Genomic DNA, 21,756 nt, shown 5'->3' with positions numbered 1-21,756 from the left:
GCTTACTCATACCCCCACATCGATTTCATTCTCTCTTTTAAGTACTTAAAAATGTGTAATTTAAAATTCCACCACCGTCATAATGAATACTCTATAATAACCAGCCGTGGAACAATGGGCACCCCCATATCACATTGTGTCAGGTAATTACAAAGTGGAGCGGCACGGGAAAACTGAGCCAGGAACGTCGAGGTGTCCCTTTGCAGTGTGTAGGAGCATTCAGAGCTGTGAGTCTCTGGCGCCTGATCAAATGGTTCACACCAATGCCTCAACCCTAAAGACCGGGTCAGGCGCAGTCGACCTTGGCCCAGGGCGTGGACAGAGGCGGCCCAACAGGAGACACGTGAACGCTGGAGATCTGGGCTCTGGAACCCGCAGATTCGAGTCTCCTGGAAGAGTGTGGAACCCCCGGAGAGGAGAGGGTCCTGCTGGGCGTGGCGAGGGCGTGGGGTTCCTGGAGGGAGGGTTCCTGCGCGGGATCCTGGGCGCACAGCAGTACCCACTAAGCCCAACCCTTTCTATTAAAGCTCAGGGCATGATGAGGGTGCACGCGGGGTCACCGGGTAAAGATGCTACTTTGTAACAGTGCCTAAGACTGCGCGTGGGGCCGAGGGGGAAGGGAGAGAGAACGAGAAAGAAAGAAATCAGGGAGGTTGAAGGTTGAGTTGTCCTACTTCTAAGTCGTTCTCAGGAAGGCGAAAGCTTCCTGGCAAACAGTCTGAGGGCGCGCCGCGCTGGGGACCACTCTAAGGAATATCCAGCCTCCACGCATTCTGCCGTGGCCCCCGGGGCAGAACACTCGAGTCTGAGCGGTGCGTCCGGTCTGTGTTTCACTCGGCTACTCGGCGCTGCAATCCCGGGGCCGAGTGTTCGCTCTGCTTTCGGGTCTCTGCTCCCTTCCACTGCTCAATCTCCACCCTTCACCCCAGTACGTTTTGCCTTAGCGGCCTCTAGGTCAGACTCCGAAGCCAACTCTGAGCCCACGGGAGCCCACGTCACGGAGTTCAGGAGCAGGTAGGGGGTCTGCCAGTCGCTGCAGCGCAGGGATTGTCGCGGGGAGGCGACGGCTACGAGGAGTGCCAGTGCCCGGCGCCCAGGAGCAGGCGGCCGCCAGCAGCCCCCGAAGAGGCGCAGCAGCGGCGTCTACAGCGACCGGGAAGCCACGCCCGCTCGCGAGCGGGGGGCTGGCCCAGTACCCCCCCATCCTCCCCTCCCTCGGACCCCTCCCCGCTCGGTCCCTCCCTCCGCCCGCGGCTCGGATCGCGGGAGGCGCAGGGCGCCGGGGCTGGCGCGCTCTCCCGGGCGCACACACATATCCACGCACGCACGCCCAGAGCAGCTGTCTCCGCTGTGGCCGGCACTCCTCTCTCCCATGTGGACGGACAGAGCTCAGGAAGATGGCTGACGACTCCGTGGGGCCCCGAGGATGCAGCCCGGCGGCGGCGGGAGCGGGAGCGGCGGAGGCGGCACCGGTAGCGGCGGCAGCAGGAGCGGCGGCGGCGGCGGCAGGAACGGCGGCGGCGGCATCCCCGAGACTCCCCGGGCTACCCTTCCCCTTGACGGCCACTGACGGTCTCCGCCGCTAGAAGAGACCCCCGCTCCTCCCTCGCCTGCCTCCCCCTCCCAGCCCCGGACCCGCCAGCACCGCTACCTCCGCCAGCGTTGCCACCATCAGCACCACCTCCACCTCCGCCACCGCCACCGCTACCGCCACCACCACCACCGCCGGCGGCGGCAGCAGCCATTTCATCTCCACAGAAACCAGACACAAAAACATGGCAGAAATGGAGAAAGAAGGGAGACCTCCGGAAAATAAAAGGAGCCGGAAACCCGCTCACCCCGTGAAGAGGGAGATCAACGAGGAGATGAAGGTATTTTAGGACTCCGCGGCCGGGGAGACTGAGCTCTTTCTTCCGTTCGTTCCCTTCTGGCTGTGTAGGCTTGGTGGGGGGGCGACAGGGGCGCGCTTGTCAGTTTCTATCGGGTCCCCGGGACGCCTCAGCTCCTCCTCCAGGTGCAAAACCTAGGCCAACTCACGAGCTGCATCCCCGAAATCTGCCAACCTCAGATCTGTTGGGGGCGGGGGAACATATACTATTTAACCTCACAAACCCTAGATTAGTGCAGATGCTTCAGGGCGAGGGTACCGGACCCCAGCGGCGAGTGGGCATGGCGCAGTAGCTTTCGCAATGGTCAGTGTAGTCTTTCTTTCCTTTTCGGAAATGAGCCTCCGGACCCCTCCAAAGTTAAGAGCTGCCGAGACGGGGCACTGGGATACCTGGATTCCACCCCTCTTCCCAGTTTGTCCCCAAGTTCGATGATCCCAATTGCTCCAACTCGCCAGTTGCGGCCGTGTAGCTGTCAGTGCTCGAGGCTTGGGCCGGAGTGGCTCAGGTCAGCGACGGTACAGCCAGCGGGCTCGCTTCTGCCGCCCCCGGCCGCTCGTCTCCGCCGCTGCCCCGGGTCTCCAGCTCGCCTCTGTATGCCTCACTTTCCAGTTAGCAGATCGGGCAAGCCCGGCTGAAAGCCAGCTGTCTGAGGGGCGGCCTTCACAGCCGCCTGCCCATTGTTCACGAAGGCCAGCCCAGAGTCCTCTCTACGAGGCCGGGCTCCCTGCCAGGCCAGCGGTGCTCCAGAGGTGGCGAGCGCAGCCTCCTGGCGCTCCAGCTGTTCGCGCTGAAGCCTGAGAACATCGTTCAGCTTGGACCCCTCTTCACCCCACTTCTTTATCTTCCTCTAAGTTGTGCGTTTTGCCTGGGCGAGAATTTTTATTTTGTGTAGATTTGACGAGTTTCACAATTTTTTTTAAAAAAAAACCCTTTATGTATATGGTTTTGTTTCTATGACTTAACAAAAAAAAAGTATAAGGCTTGCTTTTTGCGTTTCTTGGTGTTCTCCACTTCTGCACAGAATCCTCAATACAGTCAGGTGACTTGGTCATTTTTGGTTACGTTTGTATTTGAAAGGCAAACTGGTTAAAAATGGTATGGGACTAATTCGCTGTTACTGCGTTTTGGCGTCTTCTTGGTTATAACAAGCCTATTTAGGGAGAGTGCCTCGGTGAAGCCCATGCTCAGAAAGGACAAACACAGCTTATGCCGTTTGTGTAACTAGGTGTCTGGCCGTCGCTTTATCCCTCTCTCGGAAGTCTCACCAGTATTTCGCATTTTGGAAGTAAGGCTGTTATTTCGGGGGAGGGGGTGAAGAATTTTTGTCTGGAAGAAGAAGGTATCCGTCTGGAAAAGTAAAGCTTTGCTTTGGAAATGAGTACCATCCCCTGTAACAGAAGCCACCATTGATTCCAATGATAGGCAGTGAAAGGAAGGAAGGGAGGGAGGAAAGAGAGAGAGAGAAAAGGAGAGAGAGAGAGAGAGAGAGAGAGAGAGAGAGAGAGAGAGAGAGAAAAGAAGGAAGGAGGAAGGAATAAAGAAAAGTTGTTTTCTCCTCTCCATGAGGCAGAGTGTGCCCTGCAGTTCTGGCCCTTCCCGCTTGTCCTGTGTTTCTACATTACTTTCCGTGTCGTTTTAAATGAACAGTGGGGGCCCGACAAGAGAAGGCCACTAGGAAATCACAGATAGCTCTGGCCCTTTCAAATGCTGCCTAATGCCCTCTATATGGATGGCAGCTTTTAAGTTTCATAGGTTCTAGAATTACAAATTAGCTAATTTTAATCAAAACATGTGAAACGTTATCCCGGCTGGATATAAAGGCTGACTGTGCTCAGTGCTTGGGGCTGGTGCTGTTGGCTTTGGCTGCAGGCGCACTCAGTGGTTTGGGAGATAGTTGTCCTTCTACAGTATAACAGATGTTTGTCTGAACTAGTGAGGAAGAAACAAAAACAACATTGTGTGAAGGGGGAAAATTACACAGTTTTCAGCCCATGCTGCAAGACTGAGTGTGGGATTAGCCTGGATGCACAGAATTTCCCCTTTTAAAAATGTTATTTTTTTTTCTCCAGACTGCTTCTACTATTTGGAGTCTTAATCCTTGTTTCAATCTGTAGCATTAAATGAGAAGTTCTATTTCCTTTTTATTTCTTTTCTTTTTTTTTTTTAAAGCAACACATGATTCAATTGTGGCATTTTCCCCTCTAGTTTGGAACAATATGAAAGACCCTGGCAACATTCAGTCGTGTCCATGTATACCATTCCAGGGTGTCTAGTGGTTTTATAAGCATTCTTCTAATATAACATCACCACCACCCCCCAAATATCCTTACTTAAAAAGTAGATTCTCAAAGTCACCGAGTTATTTTGAACTCATTAATATTTTTTTCTGATTTTAATATTAATCACCACACCAACAAAGCCCCTCCCTATTCCTCATGGTATTATTATCCCTTCAGCTTCCTGAGCTGAAGTGTAGGGTAACATAACAAGTTGGTTGCCCTGTATAAAAATGTGTGCAACAAAATGTCATCGAGAACACAATGTAGCCTTGTACAGCTTCATATCAGTGCCGCTGGGGCAGCCTGGCTGTATTTGCCTTCATCTGAAGAGCTTTCATCTGGACCAGTGTAAACTAAGCCCTGGTAAGTAATCACTGCCCAGCAGAGAGAAAGGAATGTATACAGCTAGCGGGGCCTAAGCTGTAAAAACGGAAACCTGAGCTCCCACCTCGGATCGCATATCAAGGCTTGAAGGTAGGGGAAATGAAAGGGGAAAGAGGAGAGAGGAATGGAAAAGTCAGCCTGGGAAGTGGAGGATCAGGAGGAGGCCCCCCTTGGGGAGATTTGGCCCAGGGATTAGGGAATTTTATCGTGGTGTACAGTGACCTACTCAGGTTTCAACACTGCCTGGATTGAGTTGCTTCTCTGTGAGCTGAAAGAAAAGGAACTGGTGTGTATGAGATTTTTTTTTTTTCTCCTCTGGGTAATAGAAAGGACACCGGTACAAGTGTCTATTTTAAGAGCGGCAAATGGGGAGTGATGAGAATGGCCAGCAGAACTGCCTCACCCAGAGACTTTCTTCAAGATTTCCTGAGCATGACAAGCACATGGTAGTTAAAACTGGCTGGGGTTTAGCTGACAGCAGCGATGGCAGTGGAGGTGGTCTTCACGTGGCGGGGAGCTAATGCTGGTTGCTGTCTCACTAGCTCGGATATCGAGTTGCATTTTCCTTATCACTGGTTTAATGGATATGGCAGTTGTAACAAATTTAAATTTGATACAATATAATTTTGTGTGTGAAAAGTACACGACTTGGCATAGCTTGGCTGTGATGTACTTCAGGGGAAATATCTTCCCAGCAGGAATGCGTATCTTATTGTGAGCGTTATGATGCTTCTTTATCTTTTCTTCTTTTCATCCTAATTTTTCCTGGCTTAAAGAAAAATTGAATGCTGTGCTGACAATTAGTATGCCTTATTAACTAGTGACCAGAAAAGAGGATGTTAAAAAAGACAGCTATCAAAAGGGATTATTATTATTATTATTATTATTATTATTATTATTATTATTATTATTATTTTGGCCTTCTAAAATGACTATGGGGACTCTATCTAAGTCAATGAGACCCTGATATATTGTCAATCCACGTCACAACACATGGAAGTCAGGATGGAGGGATTCCAGCATATGGAGGAATTAATTAGCGTAGGAGTGTTGTATCTTCTAGAACACAGTCGATTGAATATAGAAGCTACGTAGTAATGAATATATGCCTAAACTTTCTGTGATCAAGACATGTATTTGTGCACATAAATCTCAGTGAATTGTGATTAGTAGGTCCCAAACAATAGCACAAAACATTGTAAACTGTAAGTAGAGATAATTAGTCAAATTTTTTCTTTTTAAAACTCTTTGACAAAACTAATGTGATCAGATTAGGCACCCTGGCCTGGAAACCTCTTAAACAACCCATTATTCCCTCACTTACAATGTTTGGTTTCTTTATCAAGTACTCAACTACAGGGTCATTTGTGTAAAATGTCACAAGGTCTCACCCTTGCTGAAGGTTTTTGCCCACAAATAGCGTCAAAAGCTAATTTGTGCCTAAAATTATACCTTGATCCTGCTTCCCACAGCCCGAGGTGTGCACATCTGTTAGTGTTATCAGGAAACTTTCCTTAGGGATTGCCTAGTTTGTTCTCTGATGGTCTCTGTGCGGCTTTAGAAATGGCCTCTGTTGACCGCAGGGACAGTAAAACAAGGTGCAGAACTGATGAGTGGAATAACTTGGATGTTCAAGAAGAAAATGAGAGAAATGAGAGTATGGGTTGGAAAAGCCTGTGTGCTGAAGGCTGACATGAACTTAGGGCCAAGGCAAGCACATCTTAAGTCTTAGCTCAGAAACACTGTCGTAGTGTCAGTTACAGAATGCCCTAGGAACTTAGTACCGGCCTTGGGACCAGATCACACGCAAGCCCTTCACGCATCTATCAGGCTGAGCAGGAGCCTCAGGTGTGCTTTGTGGCTGGGCTGAGCCCCTGAGCAGATAAATCAGGCTTGGCCCCAGCCTCTGGGGCACAGCAGAGTAGGGGTGTTGCTGAGCCTTTGACTTTACTCGCAGGGATCCAGGCTACAGCCATCTCCTGATGGGTGCAACAAGGGCTCAGAGAGCTACGTGCTCTGCTCTGGGAGGAAGGGGGCTTCTAGAAGAGTCTCCATGGGTGACCTGTTGAGCACGGTGGAGAGTGGAATGCCCTTCTCCAAGCCTTACACAACTTGTAGGATCCAAATACTAGGAAATGGAAAGGAACCACTCCACTTCCTCCCAAATCTGAAATAAACATTTGAAATAGAAGAAAATGAGTCTGACAGACTTGTTCCCTTCTGTGTTTCCTGCCTCTGCGCTTGCCAAGCCCCGCTCCAAGGAGCCAAGCCCTGCTTTTTCTTGTGTGAAAGACAGACTTATAGGAACCAAGAGGTAACAGAATTTTAAGGAAAGTCAAAAACAGAGCCTCCACGAAGAGTAAATATTAGTGAGCATGAGCGACTCTCTAAACGGAGATCCCAGAGAAAGGCCAGACTCTGTAGATCTTGACGTCTGAGGAAATGTCCATTTGACTTATTGAGGCTTTACACTTCTTTTTGGAAAAGAAAATGTTAGAACAGAAAAACGAGAAGGTGAATCATAAATAGCACTCCTGCTGGCTAACACTTCCTCTCTGGGGCTGAGATGCCTGCCACACTTGCTCTTTCTAATGAAATCGTTGACTATTTCCCTGAAAGAGAAGGTATATTACAGTGTAAAAGGAGGGAGAAAATAGATCCCTTTTTAAAAATAGTGCCAGTTGAAACACTATGCATGGAAACTCACGTGAACAAGGTCTGCTGGATGTTTATTTTAGGGGCTGTAGACAGACAGACGGTCATTAGTCTCTCTCATCTAAGCGAAAGCCTGGGGAACGAGGTACTGAGTGAAGGCCAGTGACTCCGTCTGGCACAGGCCTGGAAATGATGCAACAAGTTTTGGTGATTTTTTTTTTTTAAGGCTACTTTTGCAGCTGTGATAAGACACAGCTGCATGCAGCTGTACACCTGCCATGCCTGCCGCTGTGCCAGGGAGGGCCAGTATCCACAGTTTCACAGCATTCCTTTGACCCTTTTAGGGCAGTTGATGTCTTGGCAGCAAAGTAAAATGGGGCACGTGATTGTTTGCCGTCCATCTCATGGAAAAACACAGATTTCATATGTGGCAGCACATGATTTGGGTTTCCTATGACAATTGGATAGCCATCGGGTTTGGAATGTATCAGCAAAAGAGTAAGACCGTCCTCAGCTGTTCTCAGTGGCTCTCTGCGTTATGATGCATCCCTTGCATTAAGATCAGCATGGGGATGGGTGAGGACAATGCTGCAAAGTGGCCCAAAATAGAGCACAGGGATCGTCTCTAAAGGACCTGAAGCCAGGAAGCTGCAGCCAGACCCAACAAGGAGAGCTCAGGGTAGGAAATCCATACCTCGAGTGCTAATCAGACCACGCTTTGCTAGTTTGTGCCTGGTGATGGCCTCCTAATCCCTCATCAGTGGGAGTCTTTCTTATGTCATCTGACCCAGTGGGACTATAAATATGAAAACACTTTGTAATCGGCGAGGGGCTCTTTACACATCTCGTCTGCTCTATCTAAATTCCATCCCCTGACCTTTTTCTTAGTATAACCATAAAATAAAACTAGTCCACTGGGTCTGTGTTACGAGAGACAACTTAGACTCAGCTCTGGGCCCATGCTGAAACTGCTCTAAGCAAGTTCATTCTTACTTCACTCTGGAATAGAGCAAGGCCCTGGCTTCTCTCCCTTCCCTTAGCTCTCTGTCTTAGTACGCCTGATCATCATGTTGTTATCCAAAACCAGCCCTAGTGGAGAGTCCCAGCCCTTCCCTTCCCCAGACCTCTCTTCGCCAGCTTGTGAATCTTTCAGGATTTGGAGTTTCCTTTTTCTTTGAAAGTATCTCCCAAGTGCTCTGCCTTTTTGGGAATACATGTCAGAATGTTGTGAAGTGAAGTAATGTGACTGACAGATTCTTTTTTACTATCATTTAAACTGTGGAGATGACTGATATAGTTGCCTATGAGTGAGACTAAATGTTAATTAATTTTTAATTAAAGTTAGCTTTTTATTTTTTATAAAAGCAGCACAGAGTCACGACAGAAGCAGTAGAATGAGTATTAGAAATGGCCAGAGAATGGGGCTGGAGAGATGGTTAGCTGTTAGGAGAACACAGTGTTCTCACAGAAAACTAAGTTTCCTTTGAAGCATTCATGTTGGGTGGCTCACAACTGCTTGGAACTACAGTTTTAGAAGATCTGATGCCCTCTTCTGGTCTCCACAGGCACCTGCATGCACATGTGCACACACGCACACACAGACACACACACAGAGGCACACACCCCATAAATATAAAAGTAATAAAATAAATATTTGACAAGAAAGAGAAAGTAAAACAAAGCTTTGGTTTTCCCACTAGAATAATTACTATGAGCATCATATATTTTATGCTCTTTTCTGTGTGTGGTTTTTTTAAAAAAATCAGTTCTCTTTTAAAAATTAGTATATTGTTAATAGCTTTCCAAGTCACTAAAATTTATCTACTGTGTATATTTTAGCAGCAAATATATCCTATTGTGTGATTAAGCTGAAATTTATTTAGCCAGTTTCTAATTGTTTGGCATGTAGGTTTTTTTTTTTTCTAAGAAAACGACACTAAGATAAGTATTCCTGAACATAAATCTTTTTGTACCTATTTTCTTAGGCTAGTTGCTAAAATCGATACAAATAAAATTACCAAGTCAAGTGGTATTTAAATATTTAAGGCTTTTAACTTATGAAGTCAAATTACCCTTTCTAAAAGTTGTAGGAATTAGAGTTCTGTTTAGAAGTATGAGAGTGCTCACTAGAGTTGTCATTATCTTTGAAGAAAATGGAGACAGGGTTTCATGTAGCCTAGGCTACCTCAACCTCATTATGTAGCAGAGGTTGGCCCTGAGTTTCTGATCCTCTACAGTGCTGGGATTATAGGCATGTATCACAATATCCAGTTTATGCAGTGCTGGGGAACCAGCTCAGGGCTTCGTGCATGGGAAGGGAGCATCTACCAACTGAGCTGCAATTCTAGCCCTGAACTTTGACATTTGTATAAGACTTCTAGCTGAATGAGAGTGTCAAAGAAATGTCATTGGATTTAAGATTCAACAAGAATTGCACGCATGCACACACACACACACACACACACACACACACACACACACACAGAGTTTGCTAGTATCAAAACAGCTTGGAAGGTGTAAAGAGCAGCTGGAGAAATGTCTTGGTGTGTAAAACTGCAAGTTTTAGAACCTGAATTCAGATCCCCAGAATCCGAATAAAACTGCAGGTGCAGCATGCATGCCTGTAACCTCAGCTCTGAAGAGCCTCAGGGGCAGATATAGGACTCACGGGGTTTTATAGGTGCCAAATCTAATTGAATTGGTGATCTCCAGATTTAGTGAGAGAACCTATCTCAAAAGAAGCCCTGTGGAGAAGCAATTGAGGGCACTCCAGCTTCCTCCTGTTCTCCAAACACACGTGCGCATGCGCTTATATACAGGTGCATGTGTGTGGACGGGCACGCACACACACACACACACACACACACACACGAATAAAAGAAAGACAAAAAAAAGGAATAAAGAAACAGGGAAATTTCTTCCTACATATCTATGACCTAGCTGCTATTTAACTCTATGAGAGCTGCCTTTCGACTAAGTGATAGGACTGCGATCTTTTCCTCGGAGCCTCAGAGAAAAAGGAAGGGAAATCAGAGAGCGTAAGAAAGAGATGGGGTGGTTATTGGAAAGACAAAGCACTCAGCCACATGTGATGTCAAAAGTTGCACAAGGAGAAGATTCAGTTTTAGCTGTGAATTTTGAACATCCCATCTCCAACAATACAGCTGATTAAGGAGAGTAGAGGCCAACAATCCACTCCAAATGCAGCAAAATTTCAACAGAGGCAGATGCATTGATAACACTGACATTCCATGGTACGATTTCTTTGTAAGGTCTTGACTGACCCAGGAGGTAAATTGGCCTCTTTGCCGCTGCATCTACAGTAGAATTAAGCTTGGCATAAGAATCAGAAGATTAGGGCCGGGCAGTGGTGGTGCACATCTTTGATCCCAGCACTTGGGAGGTAGAGGCAGGCAGATCTCAGTGAGTATGAGGCCAGTCTGTTCTACAAAGTGAGTTCTAGGACAACCAGGACTGTTACACAGAGAAACTCTGTCTTGAAAAACCAAAATAAATAAACAAACAAATAAATGAATGAATCAGAAGATTAATTTCAACAATGTGGATGCCTAAACAAGACTTGCATAATGACATCACCAGGAACAAGGCCCCACCCCTAAGTGAAGAGCTCCCTAGTCTTCTCCAGAGATAAGTCCTCTGATATTATCCAATCCAGTGACATATGCACAATAGCAAAATGGACCCAGTGATGTGTGCATGCATGTGTGGCTGTTGATGCATGTTTATATATGTAACAATAATACAGAAGAGGTAATACATTTGAGGAGGCGTTTTGGGGGCACCGGAAGAGTTGGAGGGGGAAGAGAGAGAGGTGGAAATGGTGTAAATATAGTACTCACATCTGAAATTAAGAAAAATTAAGTTAGAGAAAAAAGAATGGGAAGACCTCTATTTCGGCTTGATGCTCCATGATCTTCTATGCTCTGATTTTCTGTCGTCAAATAAGGATTTCACCTCAGTTCACCAGGAATTTATTGTGGAAACCCAGCTCGCAGGCCGGTCGAAAGGAACACAGATGTAAATGACGTGGAAATACTGCAAAGTGCTCTAAGACTTAGAATTTAGCATTTTAATTTTAGTGACCTATTTTCCAAACTCAAATTGGACCACATAGTATGAGAGAGGATTTTTGTGTCTCTTCCAAAGACGAGAAAACAGTCTGCAGAATATAATTCAGTTGCCAAAATATTGCAGTTTTGGCACATTTTGGTGGTTCCTGAGAGCAACGATAAAGTATTTGAAATAACGACTGCTCAGTAGAGTTTATGCTTGTGTGGTCACCATCGTTCTGGCATTTATTTGCAAAAACTGCTTTGTTTTTCCACATAAGTAGAAGGTCCATGATTTCATATAATTCTAAAGCTAGGAGGGACTTCTAAAGCAAATTTATTCTATGTGTAAGAGTGTTTTGCATACATGTATGTCTGTGCGCCACATGTGTGCCTGGTACCTTTGGAGGCCAGAAGAGGGCGTCCGAGTCCCAGGCATTGGTACAACCGATGGTTTCAGGTTGCTATGTAGATGCTGGGATTTGAGCTTGGGTCCTTTGAAGGAGCAGTGGGAACTCTTACTGTGGAGACATTTCCTGCCTTAGGTCTTCAGGAGAAATGTTGCTTGAAGGGTTGAGGAAGTACCTTACATAGCCCCAGTACAGCAGCACCTATCCCCTCTTATCAAGAAGTGTTGTTGCCTTTGCTTCTGTCTTGCCCATCTCCCTTTAAACAAACAAGCAAGAAACAACATAAGAAAGGACTACTTTTTCAATTAAAAAATTGCTTTTTAAAGAACAATACTATAAGAATGCTGGAACGTGAAGCAAGGTGGGACTTTAATCTTAGCACTCAGTGGCAGATCTCTGTGAGTTTGAGGTTAACCTGGTCTACACAGTAAGGCCCATGCCAGTCAGAGCTTCACAGAGAGAAATGCTGTTTTTGTTTTTTTTTTGTTTTTTTTTTGTTTGTTTATTTACAGCTGAAGCAAGAGTTATTGGAATTCTCTGCAAGAAAGGGTTGAAAGCATGTCTAGGCCATAAACGTTTCATAATTTACATCACCTGGAGTGTTAGGTGACAATGGCAAAAATCGCTTTCCTTTACTTTGGTTTGCAATGTAATGAGTCCATATGCTGTCTAGCATATTACCCTCTATCTAGAAACTTAAGCTATTAAATGTTTTATGCCTTGAGGATATTTGGCTTCTTAACTCAATAGTGGGTATGGGAGAGTTTATAGTCTATCTCTTTTTGGTTTTAATTTTATTATTTAGTTTTATGTGAATGGGTGTTTAGCCTGCATGTATGTCTTGGTCCCATGTGTGTGCAGGACCCATAGGGGTCAGAAGAGAGCATTCGGATCCCCCTAGAACTAGAGATACTGATAGTTGTGAGCAGCTTTGTGGGTGCTAGGTATTGAACCTGATTCCTCTGGAAGAGCAGCCAGTGCTCTTAACTGCTGAGCCATTTTTCTAGCCTCTCTATTTCGTATGTATGTATGTATGTATGTATGTATGTATGTATGTATGTATGTATGTATGTGTGTATGTATATGTGTGTGTTCATGTGTGCATATTCAATTTCTCTCTTTCACTGTGTTCCTTCCTTCTCAAATGGTTTGAGATTTATCACTTGAGCTCCTACACTCCTGTTGTTTCCTGCCCCTGCACTCATATATCAGAACAATTTGGCATTTATTTTCATTTTCAGTGACAAGAAAAGGAACCTTTTGTAGTTACTTCCCTGAAATTTATAGTAACTTGAAAATCATGGAATAGATCAAATTCATATTGACTGTTTCATGATGGCTCTGAGTTTTCAACAGAAAGCATAAATAAAACTGAGTTTTTGTTTTTGTTAAAATGTCCAAATAATATGACTTCGGTGTCAATAATCCAGTTGAGGTTTCAGTTTTTATCTGATGTCTGAAAATTCTGCATGGATCTCTCAGATTGGCTCTGGAAGGATGAATGAATGGATTTGCAGCTGGACTAAAACAAACAAATCTATCTCCTCAGCTGGGAGGTTGATGCATGAATTATGCATCTGTAGCCTTTGTGTGACTTCAGAACATAGAAACAGTGGAGAAAGTAGTGTCTTGCAAGTAGGGTACCACGAGCCTTACTGAACTAGGAAAGGGTGCACCAAACCAGATGTAGTAGCTGGGCGCGACTACCCAGAAGAACATCCGTCTTCCTGGCACAGTTCTCCTAGAGATTGGGGCAAGCAGCAAACAGCCCCACAGGATTGCTTGAGCCTGTCTTTTAATACTGTTGGGGACAGATTTTGATGCAAGGCAAGAATCAGCCTCGGAGATTTCTGCTGCCAGACCTGTGGTGGAGGACCTGGGTGTGTGTGTGCTAAGATACTGTCATTTTGGGGTTTGTGAAAGAAACGGGTCTTAGGGAAGAGCACCATCTCATTAAAGAAATCTCCTTTGATTAAATGGAACAGCACTTAGCCCAGCTTTCCTCAGTGGTATTCCTGAAGCTGCTACGCTTAGTATTCATAGTGAGCGTATCACCTTTGTGCGTTCATGGGAAGAATGTCTATTTCATGTGGACATGGCCATCCATCAGAGAGAGTAAATGCCCCACTAAAGTTTGATATGGCTGGCTGTTAGCCATGAGGATGGTGGCACTAAATCAATCTGGCTATTTTTTTTTAATTGCTGGTGTACTAAAGCATCTTAGTTGGATCTTAGAACTTAAGTGGGTACTAAGGGGAAAAGTGTAGCATCCCGTGGGTGGTTTGAAATGCCAGGTTTATTTCTGTGGGCTCAACACTGTAATATCTTTTATGGAACTCTTCTGAGATCTGAAGTCAGAGCATTTAGGAAAATCTGAAACACATGTTGAGGGTTCCCGCACTCAGGCTCAGCCTTGGTGCTTCACTTTGGTATATAAATTATATTCCCCAGTGGAATTCAGAAATGACATTATCTAAGAAGAGTAATACAAGGTTCTGTGAGCTACAGAGAAGTCAGGATATGTAGTTATCCTAGTTCAGAGTAGAAGGCTTGTGGCTGCTTGAGAGCTGCTTAAGTATAAAGAGCAGTAGCGCAGAGGAGCACATTTTGTCTCTGGATCTAGCAATTGATAAATTGATAGACATAGGCACTTGGCATAAGTATTGAATCTGTAAACCATGCCCACTGTTTACAAACTTGGATATCTCTGATAACAGCAGTGACATCGTACAGTCGCATATTAGCTTATAGTTGATAAAGTAATTTTATCCAAAATCTAGCTGACTTCAAGTTTGTTGGCATTTTCATGTCACTTATCAGAAGACATAGTGACCTTTGGTTTCACAGAGAATTAATTTGTCACTAGCACAATTTGTAAAACAAAGTATCCATCAAGTTAACAAATACCTTGGCAAAAGGAAAATTGTAAGGAGGGACCCTTGAAATCTAGTCAGTTCTTTTGGTACAGTACTGACTGACAGTTGAGAAATGATGTTTCTGTTGAGATTGTTTTATTTGCAGTAAGAGGCACATTAAGTAACAACACCGAGTCAGAAAGCAATTCTAATTTAAATTAATTAGAACTACGAAAAGCTCATTTTTATTTTCAAAATCTTTTATTTGTTTTGCATGCTTCCTTTCAATATTTTTGTATTCCTGCAGAACTTAAACTGCAGAAGAACACGCTAAAGAACGACTTCCTATTCATAGATGAAATGGACAAGTACCTTCTTCTTGTCTTTAAACTGCCACTGTCTGAAGGCCTGTCATAACCGGATGAGTCATTCTGCGATTTAAATGCATTACAGCCTTGAACATGATTGAAAAGTGAACAGTCCTCTAGGGGAAGTGGGGCTGGCATGAAATGGGATACGGCTAACAGAATTTAACTTGTACATTCTTTCCAAATAATTATTGATTACGGAACTGAGTAGCAGCTTCTGCTTCTCTTTCAGAACTTTGCAGAGAACACCATGAATGAACTTCTGGGCTGGTACGGCTATGACAAAGTTGAATTAAAAGACGGTGACGACATTGAGTTCAGGAGCTACCCTACTGATGGGGAGAGCCGGCAGCATATTTCTGTTCTCAAAGGTAAAGGCTCTATGCTCACGCAAAGGAGAACGAACTGTCTCCTCCTACCAGAGTGGAATTTCTGTGGTTCTCCCTTGGTTGTCATGCACACACTCAACTTAAACCTCAGCTCCTCACACTCTGGGCTGTGACCCATATGGGACCGAGGAACTGAATGTGGGACTTGTGCAAACTTTGGCAACGGTATAAGGTTTCTGAAGCTATAGTGGCCCCGAATTCACGCAAATCCATGTGTAACGCGTCTGAGGTGTTGATGGCAGTGCGGTGCGTGCATGTGATGCATCACGTGACTTCTCCGCGGCCTTGGTTCTGAACACGCATGCCCCCGTGCAGGCTGTCATGTCGTACAGCGACAACAGATGCCTCCTGAAACACCTTAGTTCAGATGTAAGAGTATTGTCTGTTGTGAGTTGCAGTGTTCCTACCATAAATACAAAGTTCTCTGCTCTTGGAGAAATATCATTGTTTAATTTTGGAAAGCAAAATCTTTTTTTTTCTTTACTATCCACAAATTTTTCTCATTTATTGCATGCAACAATCAAGTAGAATTATATAAATTTTCAGAGACAATAACCAACTCTCAAACCAAGTCACAGGGCAGAAGTAGCAGAGAAGTTATTCAGATCCATCTTTTGATCTCTAAATTCTTTCCTGCTGCCCCTCTCTGTGGTTCAGAATGCACTGAGTGGAAAGCAAAATCTTAATATTTCTAATGTTACTCCTCAGCGTTTAAGTGCCAAATTAGTATAATTTTGGATTTATTGTCTTGGAATATTTGGCTTTTAAAAAATATTTATTTTTTTTAACATACCAATCCCAGTTCCCCTCCCTCTTCTCTTCCTGCTCCTACCACCCCACTCCTCATATGCTTCTCAGAGACGGTAAGGCCTCCCCTGGGAAGTCAGCTAAGCCTGTCTCATCACCTCGCTGAGGCAGGACCAAGGTCTCCCCTCCCAGTGCCTCGGTTGAGCAAGGTATTGCTCCATAGAGAATGGGCTCCACAAAGCCGGATCATGGATGAGAGTTAGATTATGGTCCCCCCTGCCAGTGGCTCTGTATACTGCCCACAGCACACCATTGTCACCTGCAGAATGGGGGCCGAGTTTGGTCCTATGCAGATTCCCCAGTTGTTAGCTAGTCCGAATCGGTGAGTTCCCACTAGGTCTAGTCAGCTAATTCTGTGGGTTTCCCCACCGTGGTCCTGACCCCTTTGTTCGATTATCACTCCTCCCTCTCTTTGATTGTGCTCCCGGAACTCAGCCTGGTGGTGAGTTGTGGATCTCTGCATCTGCTTCCATCTGTTTCTGGATGAGGGTTCTAGCTTTTTAAAAATGGCATCTGCGTAGCTGACTTGAATTGCATTTTTTTTAAAAAAATCATTAAATGAATTTTGGATTGGATTAGGACAGAATTTCCAATAATTTCCAAAATGACTGTAAACATGCCCCTGCCATTCTGTCCTATGCATTCTGTGCAGTGGGGTTCCTGGCATTGATTACAAGTCAAAATATAGATCAGCACTGAGAAATGTTGATGATGTTCTGTATCACATTGTATCAGACACTTCAGCCAAGATTTACTTCCCAATGTTAAATTACACAAGTACATCCGTCTCATTAATATACACACTTGCTTTCATCTTTAATAAATGGCAAAACTGCATGTACAATGATGCAGGGATTGTTTTAAGATAATTTCTTCATGATGTGTTATCAGCAAATGTCTGATTTGTGTACATATTTTACATACTATGCCCTTCGCATTGTGTAGAAATTCCTTGGGTGAAAGGGAGCTGGGGGCGGAAGGTTCCAGAAGAGTCGCTTTAGATGTATTTCCAGTTGTGCTTTCCTGTAAGCAGAGTTCCACAGAACACCAGAGCTCAACAGAAAACAAAAATAGACACAGCTCTGCGTCCTTCCAGCAATGGGAAAACAGGCCAGGACCGAGGACCTTAGGGCTGCAGTCCTGCCGCAAGTCAGAGAAGCAGTGCTTGCTAACTCGGAGCTCCATTGTCCCTTTGATGCGCCATCAGTGCTGGGGGCTGGGGCTTTCTGGGAAGCGCAATGCCAGGTTTTATATGTTCAGATGGTGGGGGGCGTTCGCTGCTGTCTTGTGAGCCCCCCTTCCTTGCATTTGGATGGGAATTCTAAAAGGAAGCCTTATTTTCATTCTGTGTGTCGGCTTCCCTCTCTTGCTGCCCCACGCTCTTGCAGAGGGTCAAGAGCAGAACAAGCTGTAGATGGTTAGATCAAAGTCCAGCTAGGGCATGGCAATTGCGGAGGAAAGGCAGAGCAGAATTTACACGGATTCTGAGTGGACAGCAGTGCCGAGCCTAAGTGGGAAGCCTGTGTGACTCCAGAATTAGGAAACCTAAATTTGGAAAGCGAGTCTGTGTATAAGATAAAAGAGGAAGGACGTGTGAAGAAATTTTGGTAAAATGTGGGTACAACTAACTGTTCTTTGTCACTGGCTGTTGGCTCAGTGTTTATGTTGCATCAAAATCTATTGGCAAAATACCTGTTCAAATACCTCATTCCCCGTCTTTAAGAAAGCGCTCTTCTTCTTATATGCCAATGAACTGTAAATGAGCCATCCTGCAGGCATGTGGAATTGAATCTTCATGACAAATTTTATGTTAAGCTCGCTATGAAATTGTGCACATCACGTTATGAAGATAGGATCATCAATTTTTCTGCAAATGAAAAAATGCAAGTCCTGCGCTTATATTCTATAAACTAATAGCCTCAGTCGTCCTTCGCCTGGGTGATTGTCTGTCTCTGGGGAACATGGGAAGAGTCCCATGCTTCTCATGGTTGACGTTCTCTCTTTCTCTCCCTCCCCTCCCTCCCCTCTTTCTCTGTGTGATACAAGGATATCTGTGTGCAAATTTTATTTCCATTTTTGTTCATTTTAATGGATATTACCAATACCCAGTGCAATAGTAGTTTTTGTTGTATTTTGATGTAATCGTTTGGTTCAGTTGACTATACCATGGCTTAGGTTTATAATGCAGCGGCACAGAGTTACCGTTCTGGGATACACTCTAGGCTTCCCCTATGGCCAGGGAGTGATGCTTGCTATATATCCCTTTGTTCATAGAAAAGGTTAATTGCCTCTCCATTTTCTATGGGATTTTACAGTGCTAAAATTCATCACGAAGGTTCAGCTGGGATATTAACTATCATAGTGGAGCAAATTATAAAGAAAAGCCCTTTGGAAATTGCTGGTAGCAAAACTATAAAGCTTCAGGATGGATTGTGGAGCTCTGGGAAATTGCTTCAAGGTTTGCAAGGGAAATTTTGTTCTGTTACATAACCGATGTACTTAAAGAAATGAGGAAAAAAAAAATAAGTCTAATGAATAAGTTCTTGGTTATACTGAATGATTTTTTTCTCTTACAGAAAATTCCTTGCCAAAACCAAAATTACCGGAGGACAGTGTTATTTCATCATACAATATAAGCGCGGGCTATTCAGGCCTTGCCACTGGGAATGGACTCAGTGACTCACCTGCAGGGTCAAAGGACCATGGCAATGTGCCCATTATTGTACCTTTAATCCCACCACCTTTTATAAAGCCGCCAGCAGGTAAGCACTCTTGGGATTCCCAACCCCAACAGTCTGTATGCAATCGTTTTCGCTGTCTTAGATAGTTTATTAAAAACTCAACTTAAATGAATATGGCTTGATGAATGTTATAGATAAGTGTTAGTTCACATATTGCTTAATGTATTATTGCTATTATCCCCAAAATTTCCTTATCTGTTTCCGCTTGGGCTGTAGCGTTCAACTGACTCCAGACTTTTCTCCACCAGACTCAGAAAAAGATACTTTCCTTCTCTGTAGTCACTTAGTTTGGTTCTTTTTTTTTCTTTAGAATAAGATATATACAATGACTGGCTAGCAAAATGTACACATGATTGAACAGGGTGGTGCATAAGGAGGGCCAGGCCTTTGGGGTTTTCTGAGGAAAGGGACAGTTTTGGAAGAAGACACGTGGCAGACACGTTCCTGCACGTGCCTTCCTCTAAATCCATTCAAGAAGCCAGTTGTAGTATGCATTGTCTCCACAGAATCCTCTCCAATTCCTGGAAAGCTGTCTCTGAGCTCTTATAAGGAAGAAATCTGAGTTCCACTTGCATGGAAATGTAATCGGTTGTTTTATGTTTCCAGAAAATTAGGTGACTGTGCATTAAATCTTGGTGGTGCAGGGCAGAGCTGATGGTGTTCGCTGTAGCTTCCAGATGTAGTTCATGCAAATACCCAGGAAAACTCTGGCCTGCTGTAAAAGGGTGGAATTTTGCTAGAATGCTTTACTTTTATTGCTAGTTATTTGTGTGTGTGTCAAATTGAACATTGACAAATACTGAGTTATGATAGCAGTATTTATTGTAACATGCTAACATTAATGCTTGTGTTCATATTTGAGAGGATAGATGTTTGATTATGCTTCCATAAACAGCGAGGGCATTTCCAGTACAGATTCCTCAGCTTGAGTTACAGTGTATTTATACATTGTCTTAAGCATTCCTTTATCGCTTTGACCACATTGTCTTGTTGGCCTACTATACTTTAACAAGTCAAACTGATCTATCATACAGAGGCCATTAGTTATGTTATTAAATTAAGACTCATTTGTTATTGAACTCATTGTTAGTGCTAACTACTGACATAATTGGCGAATCATGTAATATTTCCCTTATCGGTGATCTTATTTTCCTTTGGTTGATTGTTTTAATGATATAGAGGGACCAGAGTTTATAAGGACCAAAGACATATTTTGCGTAGGCTACTTGGCAAGAAAAGGGTAGGTAATTTTGTAGATGTAGCGCTCCCAAACGAATGAATATTCTGTGGCTTAGATGAGGGCTTCAAGTGTGTTAATTAGTGGTGTGACAGCGTAGCAGGAACACAGGCTTCAGCCTGAGAAAACCTGGGTTTCAACCCAGGCTTTGTCCCTCAGCAGCACTGTGAAAGAGGACAGGTTCTGCCCCACGCGGCTTCTTTCAGTCCCTCACTTATAGCCTGGGCTCACAGTCCTACCTCCTGGAGTTGGGGAGATGAGCTAGGTAGCCAACAGGGTGCCTCCTTTTCTTTTTGAGCCCTAATTTGCACTAGCGTCTTCATGCACATCATTGGTGCATAGGAAGGTGTGTATCCAGACACAAATCCGTCCCCAAGATTTATTTGAACAAAGAAAACGGCTTGAGAAATTAGCATAGCCGAGGCGAGCAGGAGTGAGGCCAGAGAACCTGCCCTGAAGTTTCCTGTGGAGCCAGCCACGTGGAATTCAAGCACACAGCTTCTATTTAACTGTAATTCCACATCAGATCAGGAAATAAATGTGCAAAAGGAGAGAGGCCAAAAACCGAGCCTTGGAAGTCGTAGCCGGAGGAACTCTGAGGAATTAGAAGCCAGGGTAACCAAACCCCAGTGGTTTTCTGCTGTCTGCTGTGGAACTCCAAGGCGCTCATCTGTGGAAAACGGACGTCTTTCCTTTTCTGTGTCCGTTCTACCCTGTGTCTGCCTCGACCAGACCCCGAATGTTCTCCACCTTCTAGCTCTCACCAAGCAGAAACTCACCCAAAGAGACGACTGTTGATTTCCTAAACTAGGGCCAGGCTAGTAGACCTGGCTTGTGGAGAGCCTGGCAGGACTGTAGACTTTGTGGGTCACACTGTGTCTCACAGCTACCCAGGACATTGCTGCCTTAGGAGGAATGCAACCTTAGATGATGCATGCATCAAGGAGTGTGGCTGTGTTCCAACAACACCCTATTTACCAAAAAAAATGAAACTTAAACCATGTGGTGGGCAGGACTTTGGCTGAATGTCACGCTAGGCAGGACAGGATTAGTGAGTTCTCGCGGTAGCTGCGAGCTGAGCAGGCCTTCAGAGTCAGGCTGTGCATGTGGCAGGTGTTCTGGAATATTGTAAGCTGTGATGGGGCAGGGAAGCAGTGCTTTTCCTGTGCTCACAAAGTGGTCTACTCTAGTGTTCGCTGAGTGAATTTTTTTAAAATCAAATTTGTGTGTGTGATGATGTGTGTCCAGCGTGTGCGACGGTGAAGGGTCAAAGGGCATCTTTGTGAAGCTGGCTCTCTCTTTCCACCTGTGTGGATTCTGGGGCTCGAACGTAGGTCACCATCCTCCCGCGGCAAACACTTCACCTGCTGAGCCATCTCCTTGGTCCTCATCCTCGTTCTTTTATTTAATGCAACTCTTAGAGCAATTCTGAGAAATAGCGTGTTGGGTGTCATTAAAGGCACGAAGTTCAAGCAGGTTAAATAGCTCCCTTGGATCATGTGTCTTCTAAGTCCTTAGGGTCTCCTGACTCCCAAGCCAGCATTCTTTTTCATAGAAAGTAGCCATTTCATTTCACACTGTTTCAGAATAGCAATGCTTATCAACATGCCATTACTTCTAGGTTCCCCAGTGGCAGGAGATACAGCTTCCTCCTGCAAGCCCATTCTAGAAG

General features: G+C 44.8%; 1 protein-coding gene across 2 annotated transcripts in view; it reads left to right on the top strand.

Annotated features, from left to right (window-relative positions):
• The first annotated feature begins 1,128 nt into the window (after positions 1-1,128).
• Positions 1,129-21,756, top strand: part of Sobp (sine oculis binding protein homolog) — a 170,685-nt gene continuing 150,057 nt past the window's right edge. For both annotated transcript variants that reach the window (XM_026787490.1, XM_005363583.3), the window contains exons 1-3: positions 1,129-1,871; positions 15,143-15,281; positions 18,683-18,868. In XM_026787490.1, coding sequence (XP_026643291.1) covers positions 1,776-1,871; positions 15,143-15,281; positions 18,683-18,868 — 421 coding nt within the window. In that variant the 5' untranslated portion in view covers positions 1,129-1,775. The remainder of the gene's footprint in view (positions 1,872-15,142; positions 15,282-18,682; positions 18,869-21,756) is intronic.

This window comes from Microtus ochrogaster, linkage group LG9 (genome assembly GCF_000317375.1).
Source record: "Microtus ochrogaster isolate Prairie Vole_2 linkage group LG9, MicOch1.0, whole genome shotgun sequence".
NCBI lineage: Eukaryota > Metazoa > Chordata > Mammalia > Rodentia > Cricetidae > Microtus > Microtus ochrogaster.
Note: the sequence above shows the minus strand (reverse complement) of the source record. Positions and strands in the feature narration are given on the sequence as shown.